Source organism: Melanerpes formicivorus, unplaced genomic scaffold (assembly GCF_026170545.1).
Source record: "Melanerpes formicivorus ecotype bairdi unplaced genomic scaffold, bMelFor1.0.p_v2 SCAF_39, whole genome shotgun sequence".
Classification (NCBI taxonomy): domain Eukaryota; kingdom Metazoa; phylum Chordata; class Aves; order Piciformes; family Picidae; genus Melanerpes; species Melanerpes formicivorus.
In genome coordinates this window covers 4,655,610-4,673,465 of record NW_027142391.1, presented here as the reverse complement: position 1 = coordinate 4,673,465, position 17,856 = coordinate 4,655,610, and the positions used below count along the sequence as shown (strand labels likewise).

General features: G+C 46.5%; 2 protein-coding genes across 7 annotated transcripts in view; one reads left to right on the top strand and one right to left on the bottom strand.

Annotated features, from left to right (window-relative positions):
• Positions 1 to 8,139, top strand: part of CLSTN1 (calsyntenin 1) — a 40,246-nt gene extending 32,107 nt beyond the window's left edge. For all 4 annotated transcript variants that reach the window (XM_068158352.1, XM_068158350.1, XM_068158351.1 and 1 more), the window contains 7 exons: positions 73 to 221; positions 714 to 940; positions 1,348 to 1,518; positions 2,100 to 2,245; positions 3,724 to 3,859; positions 4,537 to 4,721; positions 5,386 to 8,139. In XM_068158352.1, coding sequence (XP_068014453.1) covers positions 73 to 221; positions 714 to 940; positions 1,348 to 1,518; positions 2,100 to 2,245; positions 3,724 to 3,859; positions 4,537 to 4,721; positions 5,386 to 5,580 — 1,209 coding nt within the window. In that variant the 3' untranslated portion in view covers positions 5,581 to 8,139. The remainder of the gene's footprint in view (positions 1 to 72; positions 222 to 713; positions 941 to 1,347; positions 1,519 to 2,099; positions 2,246 to 3,723; positions 3,860 to 4,536; positions 4,722 to 5,385) is intronic.
• The window catches only part of PIK3CD (phosphatidylinositol-4,5-bisphosphate 3-kinase catalytic subunit delta), a 30,394-nt gene continuing 20,327 nt past the window's right edge, over positions 7,790 to 17,856 (bottom strand). For all 3 annotated transcript variants that reach the window (XM_068158353.1, XM_068158355.1, XM_068158354.1), the window contains exons 18-24: positions 17,611 to 17,720; positions 16,968 to 17,046; positions 16,568 to 16,735; positions 15,679 to 15,802; positions 14,271 to 14,416; positions 13,678 to 13,810; positions 7,790 to 13,127 (exon numbers count right to left, since the gene is read on the bottom strand). In XM_068158353.1, coding sequence (XP_068014454.1) covers positions 12,990 to 13,127; positions 13,678 to 13,810; positions 14,271 to 14,416; positions 15,679 to 15,802; positions 16,568 to 16,735; positions 16,968 to 17,046; positions 17,611 to 17,720 — 898 coding nt within the window. In that variant the 3' untranslated portion in view covers positions 7,790 to 12,989. The remainder of the gene's footprint in view (positions 13,128 to 13,677; positions 13,811 to 14,270; positions 14,417 to 15,678; positions 15,803 to 16,567; positions 16,736 to 16,967; positions 17,047 to 17,610; positions 17,721 to 17,856) is intronic.

The window sequence follows — 17,856 nt, the reverse complement described above, 5'->3', positions numbered from 1 at the left end:
TCCCAGCTTCCATTACCAGCTCATGTTACTGGTTGAGTATTCTCTTATTTATTTCTTCCCATCTTGTTTCAGATCCACATGAATCCAAGTCAGTCAACAGTGAGCATAGAGGGGGATGACATTGACAGAGTTGACAAGGCCATGCAGCACATTTCCTACCTGAATTCCCGCCAGTTCCCAACACCTGGCATTCGGAGGCTTAAAATCACCACCGATGTCAAGTAAGTCAGTGCTGGAACAGTGCACCCCTGTGCAGGGCCACTGGAGCCTGGAATGGTTCCTGCATCTCAGCTGTGGTAAAGGAGTCTTGCTGTATGTAGCCATCACCCATCTGAGCACCGCAAATGTCTTCTACATCAACATTCTCTTTTCTTCCTGAGAATTTAGTAAGCAGTGTGTAATGAGGGAGGAACTCACAGCAGGGATATGCTGTGAGCGTCTCCAATATCACAGCCTTCATTAAAGGTGTTATCTGTGCCTGTCACTCATGGCATAGAAAATGGGGCCAAATGTTAACTGTAAGTAAAAATTAATTGTGAGATTGCTCCCTTGGTGAGGAGTTCTTACTTTCCAAGGCGATTGATGAATTTATCTAAGGCTCTTGGGTCTGAGACAGAGCTTTTTAAACATTTATAAAGCAATTACTCTGCATAATTGTGCCTCCCTCTCAAATAGCCTCCTTGACTGTGTCACACTGCTGCTGTATCTCACAGATGTTTCAATGAAGATGCCTGCGTCTCCATCCCTTCTGTGGAGGGATATGTCATGGTGCTGCAACCAGAGGAACCAAAAATCAGCCTCAGTGGCATCAACCATTTTGCTCGCTCTGCTTCCGAGTTCGAGAGCTCTGAGGGCGTTGCCCTCTTCCCTGAGCTGCGCATCATAAGCACCATTACACGGGAGGTGGAGCCCGAGGGGGATGGAGATGAAGATCCTACAGGTAACAACTTTTGTGCTTAGGGCTGTGGCCTACCTCCTCCTCATTCAGTGATGGTGCTGGAGGATCTTCCCGTTGCAGAGAGGCGTGGATTTCTCTTTTGGTAGGGATTGTAGTCGGGGAAGAGAGAGCTGTAGATGCTTTGCTAACAAAAATATACCTGGAAGTGGCAGTTAGCCCAGGCTGCTGCCTTCATGGAAGTATCCCTTGGCTGTTGCTGGAGGGTTTGGCTTGCTTTGTTTTTTTAACCATCATTTCATGAATACCTCCTCTCTTTGCTTCAGGCCCAGATCTTTATATTTGTTCTAGGAGAAGAGTTAAGTTTGCATATGACATTTTGTAGCTCCTGGGCTGTTGTCTACTTGACCTTTGCTTCTGCTTACCACTTCATTTTTTTCTTTGCTTTTTAGTGCAAGAGTCTTTGGTATCTGAGGAGATCATGCACAACCTGGATACATGTGAGGTGACTGTGCTAGGAGAGGAGCTAAACCAGGAACAGGAAAGCCTGGAGATTGACATGACACGATTGCAGCAGAAAGGCATTGAGATGAGTAGTTCCAACCTGGGCATGATAATCACAGGTAGGGGTTATGACTTCTGGTCTTTTTGTAGGAAGGGTCTGAAGAGAGTGATCCTGGGAACAGGGCTAGGGAGATGGCTTGTGACACCTTATTCCAAGTACTGTGTGTTTGACTGGAATTTCAAGGGCAGAGATGTTCCAGCTGTTTTGTGGAAAGCTGTGATTCTAGAAAACACATCATTCTAGAACCTTCTTAGTGTTCTCTCATGTCCCAAATGGCAGGTGAATTCAAAAGTCCCTCTGGGCTGTGGAAATCAAGTACACTTTGCCCCAGGATAGGCCTGTCCCTTGCTCAGATAACCACTGCCTAGGAGCATGCAGTATTCCTTTGTTTTATATACAGCCTATATGAATGTCTTTGAAAGACAGGCTCCTCAAATCCCTTTCAAGACTAACAGAGTCAATCCACAAATTGTGAAGCCATGTGTGTGTGTCTGTGGTGTTAGCTTTTGCCTGCTAACAGAAAAATCTGTCAGCCAAGAAAACTCAGTGGCAGAAGGGAGTGATATTTGTTGGGTGTATGATGATGTTCTAGGAGTCTCTTGCAAAGTAATTGTTTTATTTGTTTCTTTCTCTCCCCAGGGGTTGACACCATGGCTAGTTATGAGGAAGTTTTGCATTTGATACACTACAGGAACTGGCACACAGTTTCTCTCTTTGACAGGAAGTTCAAACTCGTCTGCTCTGAGCTTAATGGACGCTATGTCAGCAATGAGTTCAAAGTGGAGGTATGTAAGCTGATCATCTGATCACTCTGAGAGGTTTTAGAGCATGGACAGCTAGGAGGGTAGAAGTTGTTGCTTCAGTTGATAGGTAATTGATCCATTCTGGATAGAGATTTTTGTCCTGTAAATAAATATTAGTAAATGTGTGTATTTCAGGCTGTGTTTTGTGTATAAATGAGGTCTTAATCTGACACTTCAGCTTTAAATAAGGCTGCCTAAATAGAGGTGAAACTGTTGTGTTGTGGAAGTAGCATGGCCAATGGAAGTGTGAAGGAGACAAGACTGAGCTGGAAAGACAGTGCATTCATTTGGCAAAAAACTTATCAGAGTGAGAGTAGTGCTGCCAGAGACAGGAGTGGCCTTCAGGTATACCTTTGAGAACTCTGCAGATGAACTTGCTGGATCCTTTACTGTTGCTTGTGTGATGCTGAAGGGCTTATGTAAGAGCACAGGCAGGCTAAAGCTGCATTTCCTCTGCAGCAGAGCACAAGCTAATTATTACTTAGGAATAATTTATATGGAAGAACAGCATAAAGGGCACAAAAATTCCATGTGCTGGGATGTGAAGTTAATTGAGAGGAGCTGACACATGTCACTGAACCTTTCAGCTTTGAGCCTGGATTTGCACATCTTAAAGCTGACCAAAGGGGTGATAGTGAGGCTAATTGTACTCACCACTAATTGGGTGGCTCTGGCGGGCTGGGCATCCTCCTGTCTTGCAGAATTGAAAATATTGTATTAAGCAGGGTGGGTTTGTTTCCTGAGGAATTTCTCTGAGCTTGAGTTGAGAACTCAGCAAGCTGCTGAGCTGCAAATGCTTTCCTTGTTCTGCACTGAACCTGTTCTCTTCCTGTCGTGCAGCTGGTCAGGTACCCATATCACAGTGTTCCACCACAGCAGGGGTATTTGTGTAGCTCTGCTTTTTGGCAAGGAAACTTGAAACATGCTGTGCAAAGGCTGAGGTTCGCTTGTACCTCAAAGCCAGCATCCTTAAGTGTGGCTCAAACTTAATAGCTTTTTTCCTTAACCCTTTGACTGTAATGTGGCTTTTTCTCTTTGCTGTTAGCAGAAGATGGGCATCAGAGTAAGAAAACATGGGAATGAAGGAAGTGTGATTAATTTGTGTGTTAGATATCTTTGTAGATGCTGTTATGTCAGGATTAAAATGGCTGGCTACCAAACGTGATGCTAAACTGGCTTTAGCTGGTTTCTTCTCAAATTCTGGTGTCACTACACAGACTTGCCAGACTAAGACAGATTTGGGCTGTGAAACTGAAGGGTTTGTGACAAGGAATTGCAATTATGAGGAGCTAGATTGGGATGGTTGTCCCTGAGACAAGCCATTGCTGTGCTGAAGCAGAATTGGATGCCTGCTCTGGGAATTACAGTGGGGGCTTAATTCTACTTTGTCCTTCCCTTCCTATCTCTTCAGCAGTGAAGTGTTGCATTTCTGGAGTTTAACGTTGTCTTGTGGTTCCTAGGTGAATGTTATCCACACAGCTAACCCAGTTGAACACGCTAATCACATAGCTGCACAGCCACAGTTTGTTCATCCGGTGCATCACACGTTTGTGGATCTCTCTGGGCACAACTTGGCTAACCCTCACCCATTTTCAGGTAGGAACTCTCAGTCACTGAAGTTCACCTGCACTTTTTGGTGTTACAATGTCCCAGAGACTTCTTGCTGCAGAGAGGTTTTCCCAAATTCAAAGCAGTGTGTCTCGGGCTAATAATCTCAGCGGCTACTGAGTCCTGTTCTGCTGTTGCCCAGGCAGGAGGAGTGGATTACTGGAGGCCGAGGAAATGCCTCTTACTGCCAAGACAGCTCCCTATTGGTCTACACACATTGGAAACTGGGAGGTGTGCTAGTCCTGAGGGGACTGAGAGACCCAGATAAAGGGCTGTGAGGAACTGGGACAGTATTTCTTGGCACGAGGAAAGAACTGCAGCATTATTCCCTTGATGAGTTCTGTCATCTGTCCTTTCTGGTTTAATTATATTAATTTGGCATGGGTGTAGGATGTGAGAGTAAGAAAAACAGGCTGTTTAGAGAGGAGTCTGTGTGTGGTGGAATCTGCTTTCCACGTGTGATCAGTCCTTCAGACTGATGGCATTATACTTACAGAAGTGAGTTTGAGCTGCTCACTGATTTTTTTTCAGGTGGCCTCAGAGAAGCTGCCTCTGGGTAGCTACAATACAGTGTTTGTGCAACACCCTTTCCCTCCTGCAGGTGATGGGAACAGAGGTCCACTTGTTAGCATTGTGTAAGAGTTTCTCATCTTTCCTTGTTGCAGTTGTTCCAAGCACAGCCACGGTGGTGATTGTGGTTTGTGTCAGTTTCCTGGTTTTTATGATTATCCTGGGAGTGTTCCGGATCCGAGCCGCACATCAGAGAACGATGCGTGACCAGGACACTGGCAAGGAGAATGAGATGGACTGGGATGACTCTGCTTTGACCATCACTGTGAACCCCATGGAGGTAAAGCTGGTGTGCCAGCACTTCACAGAAAAGTGTCCCTTTCCAGCTGAGATGGGTGGGATTGTATGTGGAGAGAGCAGCGGAGCAGAACCAGCCCTGAGCAAAACAGGGACCTTGACAGTGGATTTCTAATGGATTTGCCCAAGTGACAAAGGCCAAGAGCTGGGGGTTTGCCTGGGTTTCAGCCTCATGATACCTAAGTGGCTTTTCCAGGACAATGTCCAGCACTAGTGTTTATCATGCTGCTCACTACCTCAACTGTGGCCTGTTTTTTTTTCCCCCAAGTAGAAAGAATTTTTAGTCAAAACAAGAGTGTTTAGGAGGTTCCCTTCTCCTGTGGCTGACATCTCCATTTTTAGAAAATGAGGAACAAGATGTGCAACCTTACTGCTCTGGGTGTGACCCTCCTGACAGAGCCTTTTCCAGTAGAGTTTGAAGTACTGGATCACACCAGCATGAGTTTGTTTGGAGTGACAGGATTGCTCACAGTGTAACAGAGCCACTTAAAGAGCCCTGCTTCCTTTTCCTTTTCTGCTTGCCCAGTTACTGCAGAGTCCAGTGAGCAGGCTGTGGTAGCTCTTTCTCAGTATAGTGCCTCCTGAATTAAAAAGCATTAAAAGCATTTGGCCAGGATGATATCAACAGCTAATCTCTGTCTTAACAGACCTATGAGGATCAACACAGCAGTGAAGAGGAAGAGGAGGAAGAGGAAGAAGAAAGTGAAGAGGGGGAAGAAGATGACATCACTAGCGCAGAGTCTGAAAGCAGTGAGGAGGAAGAGGGAGAGCAGGAGGAGGACCAACAGAATGTGAATAGACAGCAACAGCTGGAATGGGATGACTCTACCCTCAGTTATTGATTCTAGCTGTCCCCTCTGTCTTTGTTTCTGCTCGAGAAGACTCCACTATAACTCACTCCATTGTCACCAAGGATTCATGGTGTTCCAAAACAAAACAAAAATCATTCTGGCCAGTAGATCCCACCCCCACACCCCCCAGTGTTTGTGTTCTGTCAGCTAGTTCCTGATGCTGTTCCTAGAGTTGTAGTTAGCACTTTTCCTTCAGCCATGCCTCAGTGACTGGATTTTTTTTTCACACTATGTGAGGAACCACCTTGCACTTTTGGTTTTATTTTTGCCCTTCCTGTCATCTCAGCTAAGTGACTGTACAGCTCTGTAGCCATTGCACATCAATTTCTGGACTGTCTGGTTTGGGGTTGTTTTTGCTCAGTGAAACAAACTTGGCTTTGATCTTTGTTTTTTTTTCTCCTCTTTCTTAAAAGCTGCAAAGATTGCTTGTTGACAAAGGGTAAAGCTGCTCATTTCAGCCTCTTCAGTTCTTCTTAAGTTTTTCTTTTCCCCCTCCTCCCAGAACTTAGTGCATGTGTAAAGTGGCAGAATGAGGTTATTAATATGTAGAAGATTAACAGACTTTTTAATATTTTGTAAATATATTGGAATTATGTAAGTATGTCCTTTGTGGTAGTGAAAACAGGGATTGGGGGGGTTAAAAACCTGCTAAAGTAAAAACAACAAAAAAAAAACCCACCAACCAGCTAATAATCATGCAGCATGAAATATTACAAGTCTCATACTACTGCAGCAGGAGCACGGGCACAGCTCTCTAGTGTAGATGTTTCAGCAGTTCAGTGTCATTGGCCTTGGCTGCCATGCTCCCTCCTGCCCCGCTCTGGTTTTTAATGTTTCTTTCCTTTAATCTCCTTTGGGTTTAATTTTTGCTTTGCAGAGGGAACAGACAAGCTTGTGAGAAACTGTAAATGCTTTACCCCTGCAGAGGTTCAGCTGCCCTGTGCAATACAGTTGTTTGTATTTTCTTTGGGCTTTCTCTTTTTTCTCTCTCTCTCTTTTTTTTTCCTTTCCCCTCCAGTTAAGTCTCGGCATTAAGGGCTTTTAAGTTACTGGGTTAAAAAACCACCACTTGGATGGTGAGCAAATTCGTGGCTGTCGCTGTGGGGTGCTGCCACAGCTCCCATTCATCCCAGAGAGGCTGCCTGTAGCACAGTGATGGTCTGTTCACACTGCTGGCAGGATGGATTGTTTGTCTAGTTGGTCGATTGTTGCGTTGGTAACTGAAGCTGGAGAGCCTGAGAGCTGTGTACCTGGGCACCTTGGCTACCAGTCTACATAGATCAGTATTTTGGGCTTGGTTTGTTTGGGGGTTTTTGTTGTTTATTTTTTCTGCTTTGGTAGTGGGAGGGTTTGGGGCATAGCTGGTACCATTTCTGTTACACTCCTGCTCATTCCCTGTAGCCCCTTGTACAGTACCTTGGACTGTTGATGTATTAAGCCTTTGTTTACACTTAGTAATTGTGTTTTCCTGCTGGGGAGAAACTAGAGCATAAAGTATCCAACCAGCCAACCTTGGGACTCATCTTTGTGTTATTCCAAGTCCAGAGGGTTTTGGTTGTTCCTGATCAAAGCTCTGACTTGGAATTGCACAGGATTTTGCTAAGAGATAGCTGAAAGGTACGAGAAGGAAGTGATGCCCCCTTGGTGGAGAGTGCTAGGTTATTGTCAGCTCTTGGTTTTCACTTCATTTGGGCTTATGCAGAGCCTTGCATAATGACTGCCTGCTTCCTTGAGTTGTACCTTTGCAGATGGATTAAAGAGTAACTTGTTTTGCTTGTACAGGAGACTAGGACTCCACTGACTGCTCAGCACGGTAAGCAAGCTCCAGTTTTTGCTCTTGTCTGTAGTCTGCCTTTGTTCCAGGTGCACAGCCCACATCTCCCAGCAGGCTGCTTAGTGGCAGGACCCAGCAGGGACCTGTCGCAGGGGTAAGAGTGCTAGAGAAGCAACAAGCAAGCCAAAGGGTGGGCACAAAGGGTTGGAATGCAGAGAGAGGAAAGCTAAGCAGCGATCCAACTGTTCCCTAGTTTTGATTTTCAGAGCAGACCTATCCTCACCTAGTGCTGTGTGAAATGGGATCTGGGGGTGGGTCCTATCTGGGGTGACGCTCGACTGCGGAGTGCCTTTTCCAATCATAGCTGGAGCTGGAAGCAGGGAGGAGAACCCAGAACCCACACAAGCAGCTTCACCACTTTGGGGGTTTGTTGTTTTTTTTTTTAAATGTAAAATTTTAGATTTCTAAAAATGGGGAAATGGTTTTGACTACTTCAGGTGGTAACATAACTGCTAGTTTTAAGTAAACTGGGAAACTTTTAACTTATGTCTGACAGTTGTCCTGTGTTAATGTGTAGAAGACTTATCCTTCCATATACTGTTGCTGTAGCTGCTGTATTTTAGACCAAAACTGATCATGACTTCATGGTAATGCTGAAAGGTTGTAAAAGTCCTGATGCAGTTCGTAGCCACTGTGGGTATAACTTTTCAGATGTGTATATTGGTAACAGGTCAGTTTGGAAAGTCTATAAGCTACAATAAATTTCTGGTTCTAAAGGTTGTTTGCATTTATTTCTTACTGACCGTGACAGAGCTGAATCGAGTTAAACTAACTGCGTGTTAATGGACCTCTGCTGGTGGCAGTAGAAGGGTGTGGTTCCAGTGGTGTTGCTTGCTCTCAAGCAGAGGCAGACTGCAGCAGCAGCTGTTTGCAATTAATCAATAATCTTTATTTTCTGACTTACAAAACATGTACCTAAAGCAACTGAGAGGTTAAACATGTAAACATCCTCTTCGTACAGAACCACGCTGTGGCTTAAAAAAATACTTCTTTTTTTTCCTTCCCCCCCCCCCCCCCCAAGGCAACAGAATGAAGCACAATCAGTTTGTACAGAGTTAAAAAAAATAATCACAGAAACATCTCTAAATAAATAAACTAGAAAGGGAGGTCCCTCGGAGCCTATTTACAAAATCAGAAGCTGCTTGTGTCTAATGAAATGTACATTGTGAAAGTGATTTCAGCTTCACTCTGCAGTACAATTCAACTTGCTGGAAATGACCAGGTGAGCTGCTGCTCTGTAAATCTGGAGTCAGAGGCTCCCTGCTGACCCAGGAGAGCCATCGAGACAGGATTCCAGTGGTGTGCACAGAAGGTGTGGTCCAGCTGATGACTCACTGGTCTGTACTACTTGTTGGTAAGTCAATTCTCTAGACTAAGCAACCTCGCTGTTGAACTGTGCCAGGTTGAGAAACACCCTTGGGAGTGTTCAGGTCTTGCAGTTAGCACTCCTGCAGCTTTGTTTTATTGCACTTCCAAAACTGGAGGACAGATGCCAGGAGCCACTGCTGCTTTGTGCTGCTGTAAAATCATAGTAGGGCTTGGATTTTCTGGGAATACCTGGAAGCTACCAAATGGTGCCAACCCCTGCACACCCAAGTCCCCTGCACACCCAAGTCCCCTGCAAACCCATGTGGGGGCATTTAAGAGAAGTGCTTTTACATTACAGAATCTCTCTTCCCATCCCCCAGAATGTACCAATGACTGAGGTGGCTGCTGTGGTTTCAGAGCATCTCAGCATAACGTGGCCTGGTATTTTTCTATGGTTCTAGCTCTGTGAATTAGTTTGATAAGGAAGGAACCAGCAGTCTTTATCTGTGCTCTGAAGTGAAGTGGTGTGGCCACAAGGAATGCTGCAAGCAAACGGTGTGGGCCTAGCAGCCCCAGCCTGGTCATAAATGTTTGCTTGTCCCCATGGAGCAGCAATGAGTTAGGTGGGGGCAGCCCTGTTCTCTGAGCAGGCAGAGAGCTCTAAATCCTGCACAATTTAGTATTTATTCTAATATCAAAACAACTTAAAGCTTGAAATTTGGGGCTTCTGTCTTCCTCTTTGCATTTTCTGTTCAGCCTTTCAGCAGGCTCCATGACTGTGGCAAGTTTTCCATATACACCATAGATAGAATCTTGGGCTCCACAAATCCTGCTCTTAAAAGGCCCTTGAAGAATGACAGAAGATGGCATCAAATCCTTAGAGCACAATGGTGGGGCCTTGTGAAAGCCTTGTCCTAGAAGGCAGGCACCACAAAGGTCTGCTGCACAAAGAAGCTGCTTCCCAGACACTGCTGGGTGCCTCCTGCACGTGAGCTGGGAGGAGCATCATGTGAGGTTTTGCTGGGGACATGAAGAGGTGAGTGACATCAGGTGGTGGGAGCAGCACCTTGCTGTGAGGGCACAGACCTGCTGCCAGTTGGGGTAGAGCAGCTGCCAGGTAGAAACTTGCCTTTGTCCAGGTCATTGTATGATTTTTTTCTAATTGGATGTGAGAGATCCAAGCATCTTCCTACTCCTAAGTTGTGATAGCCAGTGCCCTCCCAGCCTGGGAAGCTTGAGGTTCTAATCTGGCTCAAGGAAGGAAAATTATCCTTTCAACACTTAAAACAGCTTAAAGAAAAAAAGAGGTCTGCTGGTTTACTCTCAATGTTTTGCCCAGCTCAGTTTCCAGTACTGCAAGTATGGACTGACTGGTTTGGAAACCTAAGACCATTCCCTGCAATTCTCTAGACACCAAAGGACCACAGCAGCAAAAGTAACTTTTAGCACAGTGAAGAGAACTCAGCAATACTCAGACTTGAGAAGGTTTCTTTGGGTCTAACCTCTGGAAGCAGCAGCTCTAGAGCGCTGGCTCCAGTGGAGATGGTGTTTTGGTCCCTGCAGGTCTGTCTGTGCACATTTATCCCCTGTTCTTTTCCTAGTGTTATTGTCAGCTGCAAAGTCACAGAAGGACATGAAGCCAGCTCTCTGTTCTAGCTAGCACAGACCTTACAGCCACAAGTTACTTGCTGCAAACATTTTTCAGGGCTACTTACTGTTGGTGTGGCTCTCACAGTATGTGCCAGCCTGTCTCAAAACGTCATGGCCAATTCTTCCTCACATTCAGTGCAGAAAAAGGAACTCTCTCAGGGTGATTTCAAGTTAAAATAAGAATTGTCTTCTACAGACTTGCTGCTTCTAGTACCAGATGCTCTGTGAGGCAACCTGGTTTGTATGAATGCCTCCAGAGCCATACAGAATAGACTTCATCAGATCTGTGATGAAAAGAAACTCTACTTAGAGTTGAGGTTCTGTTTGTAAAGGGGGCAAGGGAAGGTTGTTTCTAAAGGTTCACTGAGCAAACCCAGTACTAACTGCTCTTCATTTCTACATAGGGTGGAAGTTACTGTCTGAAGGTAGTGTTAGTTGTGAAGAACAAAAGAATTTGAACTTGTCCTCTAAACTGGTGGATTTAAACAGCCAGCACAGGGCAGGATCACCCTGTGGCAGGCTACACAGGAGGGCATCGAGGTGGGTTTTGAGTATCTCCCTCCACAGCCTCCCTGGGCAGCCTGCTCCAGTGTTCTGCCATCCTCACCATGAAGTACTGGTGTCTCCTGTTGAGGTGCAGAAGTCGGGTGTAAGTTGTGCTGGATGCAAAATTCCTCTCAAATGTATCCCAGGGCAGGGAAGATGTGTTCAAAACAAATTGTTTAGTCTGTTCTAAGCTTGCTGGGTTGGTGGGAATTTTGAACCAGCCCTGAAAGGTAAATTTGCATGAGAGTTGCCCATCATGTGCCAATGCAGGTCTCTGTTGGCACTTGAGGAACAGGATCTGAACTTCCTGGTGCTTTGGGAGTATTTTAACCTACCTGAGTCAGTAAAAGAGTTTTAAAAACCGCTCTGGGAGGACAAGAGACTTGCTCAGTCTAGCTAAAGGCATACTGAGCAAATACAGCAGCCAGCTTCAGGGGTCTCTTGAAAATTAGCCCATACTCTTCCTTAAAAAGGAGGGATGACAGCACCTCAGAGGAACCTGATGTGGGGAAAATGGAAGGAATCCCTGCAGGGAACTGCTCAAGGAAGCAGGTACTAACCACACCACTCCACCTATCCTCCAGCATGAGCTGCAGGCTGCAGCCTGCTTGGTGCACCCCACTACCCTGTGTGAGGCACTGAGTGGCAGCAGTGGCTCCTGCTCATCTGTCCCTGTGCAGCTGCAGTGCTCAGAACTGCTCACCAGGTGAGGACACCAGCTGGAGTAGAAATACAGCACCTTGTGGGAGGTGAGGCAGACTCTGCTCAGGAAGGAGGCAGAGGCAGCACTGGGGGGTGAGGGGAGAGGCTGGAGCAGAGAGTTTGTCCTGATTTAGGGAACAGCAGAGATGAGTAGAGCTTGCTCCCTGGCTGAACCCCTCATGGGCACAGTCTTTGCACACCAGCTCTAACAACAGGCCAGGAGTTGGGTACTGTGGTTGAAGGAGGAAGAGAGCGGAAAGGAACAGGGAATAGATTTGTAAGAAGAGGAGACTTGAGATGCAGCTTACTGTAAAGTGTTTCAGTATTAACCACTGAAACCCCTCAGTGTTAACCTGGCACCCCTCTATCCTCACACAGGAATGCAGACTGGCCAAAGAACTTGGGCACAGACCAGTACCATCTGTCCCAACTGACACTGGACTGTCAGTGTTGCTTCCCAGTGATGCGGCTGTAGGCCAGGGCCCTGCATGCAGGTACTGCAGGGAAACCAGGTGGCAACATGCCTCTAATGTACCCCAGGAGGAGGGACATGTGGAAATCAATGCTACAGGCCAGTTTTGAGAAGCCAATCTTCCTGTTTCCAGGCTTAGAACAAACCAACCCAGGAACTGCTGGAGCCTCAGCTGAAGTCTGACACAGGAAAGCAAACAGAAGTACCTAACCCAGTGGCCAGCCCAAGCCAGGCATCAGGTTTTTCACTGCACTATCCAGTTCAGTTTCAGAACACTTCAGCCTCTGTAGCAGTAAGAGGACAGTATGGATGTTCTTACCCTGTCACAATGTAGACTACATGAATCTGTCCAGGCTGGCTTCAGGGGGCATTTAAGCTGACCTACCTTGGTGTGCACTGAAACAAGGTAAGAGAACAGTCACACGGTGGAGTTAATGCCTCTGGGCTGCGGTGAGGGGGACCTAGAAGACAGGCTATAGCACAAGAGCTACAGGAGTGGTTGGTTCTCAGTGTTCAGCTATATTTTCAAGAAAATAGAACTATACACATTAACACACTGGGAGGATGTTACAACTGCCTGAACTCTTCACTAGAAGATGTTTGAAGCCTAACAAATTGACAGGGGCACAGTACCTACCTACCTTTCACTGTTTGCAGTAATTTTATTGCCTCATGTCTCCCTTGTCCCCGAAGCTCTACAGCAGAGATGATTATGCAGCTGATGACAGGCCAACAATTTTTCAGTCATGCAGGAATGTCTGATCTCTGGGAGCACAGCTGGGGGATCTTCAGCACAGCAACATTCATCAGTCTTTACAAACCTGTCTGCAGCTGCTGGACTCAGTGCAGGTTTTACATTCTGTGGGAGCAGGGGTGCAGGCTGCTGCTCTACTGTCTGTTGTCTTTGGATACGTTGTGTGCCAGCCAGTTCACTTTGGTTTTCCAGCTCTCTCGCAGGGCTTCATTAAACTTGAGTCTGAAGTGCTTCAGTGCCTCCTCATCTGTTTTGCCAAGGGCTAGGGAATCCTGAAGGTAAGAGGTAGAAATCAGTGTGGCCTCACTGAAAGCACAACTGAGCTATTAACTGCTCACCTGCTAGGATGTTTACTTGCTAGGAAATTACTCCATTGAAAGGAGCACCAGGTAAGGAAGGAGTAGCCATTAATTTGTAACAGTTACTGTAGCTGCACAAGTCTTTTCATTCTGATGAACACATACGCCCTACTCTCATGCTGGGCACAGGGAAACAGGGGCTTTAGTGCTCTTGTACAGAGTTGCTGTCTTTCAGGTGGCCAGGGCTAGGTTGTTACAATTTAAGAGGCAAACAGGAATCAACGCCTAAAGTTTTGTCTCCTTGCCTGCAAGCTGCTTCTGCAAGGTACCTAGTGCCTCTGTGCTGAGAAATCTGAAGTTACTTCCTGAGCACCAACATCTGGCACTTCTGCTGGCCTGCACATGAACAGTGGCTGTCAACTCATGATGTTTAGAGGTCCTTGGTTTCTAAGGACAGACCCTTCCACACTGAACTACAAGGCCAGGTAGTCAGTTTTAACCACGTGGGCTCTGATTCTCTTACCTTTAGATACTGAATGTCTTTAGAGCAGCTGAGTTCTGGCAGGCCAGCAGCTTTCATCAGTGCAAACAAGTGCAGGAAGAGAAGACCATGGCGCCGCAGTATCATGTAGGCCTTCTCACAGTAACCCCTGAATCTGTTCAGAAAGGAAGATGAGGCAAAGGAATGAAGGCTGCAAACTGTACAAGGCCACAGAGTAGGACTATGTTGTGGTGTGAACCCTGCTGGCTCCACTGATGACTACCAAGCTCTTCCACCATCTTGGAACAGATCAAAGGATGGTAGGGGTTGGAAGGGACCTCTGGAGATGAAGTCCAAGCCCCCTGCCAGAGCAGGACTGTAGAATCTAGCACAGGTCACACAGGAATGCATCCAGACAGGTCTTGAAAGGCTCCAGAGAAGAAGATTCCACAACCTCTCTGGGGAGCCTGTTCCAGTGCTCCATGACCCTTACAGTAAAGTTCTTCTTCATGTTGAAGTGGAACTTTCTGTGGTGTAGTTTACCTCCATTATGGATGGATGATCATTTCTTTTGTGTGTAGAGACAGAGTTGAGAGCTTGAAAAGCTCCAGGCAAGCTGAACTGCTCACACTTACCTTTCAAACTTCTCATTGTTGTTGGTTTTTCCTTGCTGGATGACGTGCACAAAGTCATAGGTTAAGATGAAAGGAACTCGTTCTCTGTTGATGCCAAATTTAGTCTTGAAGTTCCCCAAAAAGTGACCAAAATCAATATGGAACAGCTGAAAAGAAGGGAAAAAATAACAACTTTTCAGTATAGTTATCTGTTTCAGCTGATCAGTTGATCTCTTCACAGCTCCTGAATTCAAAAGATTCTGAGAACAAGGAGCTGTGTGTTTTGACTGACTCTGTTTTCCATAGCCAGCTCAGTGCAAAGGAGGAGGATGCAGTGCAGAGCCTGGGCACACTGTGGCTGTCAGCCCTGGGTACCCAAGCCCAAGGTTGTCCAGCGCAGGGCATCAGCTCCCCCCGGTGGACAAACAACGGAGGAAGGTCTCTGAGCTCCCTGCCCAGCAGTTTCCCATGGGGAGAAAAGGCACTCCAAGAAGGGCTGCTGCCAGTCACAGCCCAGAGGGACAGTGCTCTCTTACTAGCAAGTGGCAGTGTCCCTGTCCCAGCTGTGACCCCAAAGACACTCCCAGGTTTCTCTGACTGCTTGATTTATGGGGATAAGCTGGAGAGGGAGGGTTGCTACACAGAGTTGCAGACAGGCAGCTGCACATACCTGAGAGATAAGGGGCTCAAAACATCAGCAGAAAGTTTCTTACTTCAAGTATTAACTAACCAACCAGCTGACCTCACTGGACCTGCAGGAGACTGACTTGCACTGCCCGGTGCAGGGTTGGTTTAGGCTTAAACAAGAAAGCTAGGTCAGACTTCTCCCTTTAACAAAATGCTGAGGGAAAGGCTTTCATTTTCCTAGTTTTGTCCTTTGTCTTCCAAATAGTGTATGAGATACAAACTCTGGCAGCTATTGTGGAACAGAGAAGCACAGGACTCAGTACAGTACACTGATGATCACAAGGTGATCATTTGCATTCACTTTTGAAGTGCAACAAATAAACCAACAGTTTTTTCCAGGAGGAATCTATAAATGTATCAGCTTGGGTAAGTGCCTGAGGATTTTACCCAGCAACTACAAGTGAGTTGGGCTCTGCTGAAGCCAAGTGAGTCTTCAGATTTGATAAGTACATGTTTGAGTGTGCATCTGCACACAATTTTAGGTATGAGAGAGATGAATTGCTCCACTGACATTCCAAAGTGGGTGTCAAGAGCAGCAGCTGATTGCAGCCATGCTGATGGAATTGCAATTCAAGGTATAAAAATATTTACCCTCTTCATGACAGAAGCTACTGAAGAGTATTTGTCCAGTCTGTCTCAAGGAATTTACCTCACCTCCCAGCCCTAGCAGTAGGACTGCTCTGGGCTGTATCTGTCCCTTGCTAAGGAGCTCTCATGCCCCTCTTCCAGTGAGTCCCCCTACCTGTCCAGTCTCCCGGATCATGATGTTGTCGCTGTGCCGGTCGCCGATGCCCAGCACGTAGGTGGCCACGCAGTACCCAGCACAGGAGAGAGTGAACTCCTCTATAGCTTGTTCCAAGGCATCACTGCAGAGGGTGAGAACAACATGGACACTTAGAACACCAGTACTTCACCACTGGGGAAGTTGTTTTTATAGCTTCCCCCATGCAAAGCTGCAAGAGAAGGTACAGGATCCATGTCTGAATTTCTGCAGTGCTCTCCACAGGCTGCACAACCACAGCTGCATTAGCAACTGTCAGTAACTGGAGATCTGGGTAAGGTTGTGTCCACAGTCTCAGCAAAAATGGTTCACTCTCAACTAAATTAACTCCTTTCTAGATCTCCACAGCCCCAAAAGACAAAGTAGGCTGCTGCAACGATTCCTGTTGGCGTCCTCCTACATCACAGAACTCTGATGTACTGCTGCTCACTCTCTACCTGGTAAACCCACAAGCTACACAGCTTTGGTGTTGCCTGCTTTTTTCACCCCCCAGTTTTGCATTACCCTTTCTGCCCCTTTCCCAGCTGCCACCATGCTGACTACCTGTGGAGAAAATTACAGGACCCATAGTAAGAGCAGGGTTTAGAATCCAGCCTGTGGACAGTGCTACCTTAAGCTCTCCAAAAGCTTGCAAACACTAACCCAGACACCTCAATTTCTGCTCAAGAAATAGATGCTACAGATCTATGTGATGCCTTCAAGTGTGCCAGGCAGAGAAGCAGCCACAGAGATTGTTGGACAGCATGCAGATATGCTCAACCAAAGGGAAAAATTAGGCAAAGCAGAAAAAAAACCTCTCTAGGTGGAAGGAAGCAGTAAAGCAGCACTGAGTCAAAGGGAAGCCACTTGCCCTGGGTTCTTGGACTTCAGCCAGTTCAGCAGTGCATCCTTGTTGAAGGCTGCTGTGGCCACCATGTTGCTCTTGTTCAGCTGGATGTTGGCAATGGTGTCTGAATGCATCACTACCTCTATCAGTCCAGTCTTGTCTCCTGTGGAGAGGCAGCCATAAGGGGTCATCCTGCAGAGATGAAAGAAACCCTTCCACTGAAATCTTGCCCGGAACTGGGTTGTGTTGACTTTTAAGTTTTCCCCTGTCTGTTCCTCTAACATCTACTCCATATCTGCTCCTCAGTACCACAAAGCCTGTCTGGCTGCTCCTAGAATACTAAACAGACCTGCTGGGGACAAAACAAACTTGCAGACAAAATGGCCTCCATCACTGCAGCAGGGTAACTGTGCATGTTACTCACCTCAAGTCCAGGCCTTCCTGCTTCCACAGGATGTCCATCAGCTGGATCATCTGCAGAGTCAGCATGTCCTGACGAAGATCTGAGCAGCATTACAAAGGAAAAAAGGGCCATAAGTATCTCCTGTTCTCTCCTCCTCTTGTGCTCTTGCAAGTGGCTCTTGTTCTGCCCCTGAAGCAGGCTTCTAGGTCAGGTCCAGCTAGTAGCACCCAGCAGTATTTACTGGAACAGTTAACAGTCTGAAGGCACCACACTGGACACCTCCACTGAGACATGAACGCTTCACTTGACCAAAGCTCTCCCTAGAGTGGTCAGTGTAGCACTTCAGAAAGCATCTGTCTGGACACAGTGAGCAGCAGCCACTCCAGCCCTACAAAGCTTGGGGTGGCTGTAGCTCTTTCAGACCTCCTATCAGGTTTCTTTTTACTGTGCAAGGGTAGCCAGCTGCTGCTGTGCTAAGATCTTAATGGAGAGGCCAGCAAGTGAAATACAGAGGAGAGTTTATTGTATCTCCAGATTAATGTTATAAAACTCTTAACACTTTGATGGTCCTCATTCAAACACCAATTTAATGGGCTGCATTGAAGGCCACTCCCCACAATAAATATTTGAGACTAGTATGAAAATATATCCTTTAAAGACTTACCATCTCCATTCTTAAAAATGATGCCCACTCCCCCTCCACCTGTCTCTTCATTATTAAACACAATCCATAAAGGCTTCATCTTGGAGTCCATAAAGGTGCACTGGTCCACACTGGAGAAAGCAGAAGTAATACCATGAAGGTTTCACCTATTCAAACCAGTGGTCATCTAAGGTGCACATTCAGCAGCATCTGGTGACTTCCATGAGAAAGGAGGCCCTTGGGGTCACCAGAAGCCTGGCTCTGCTG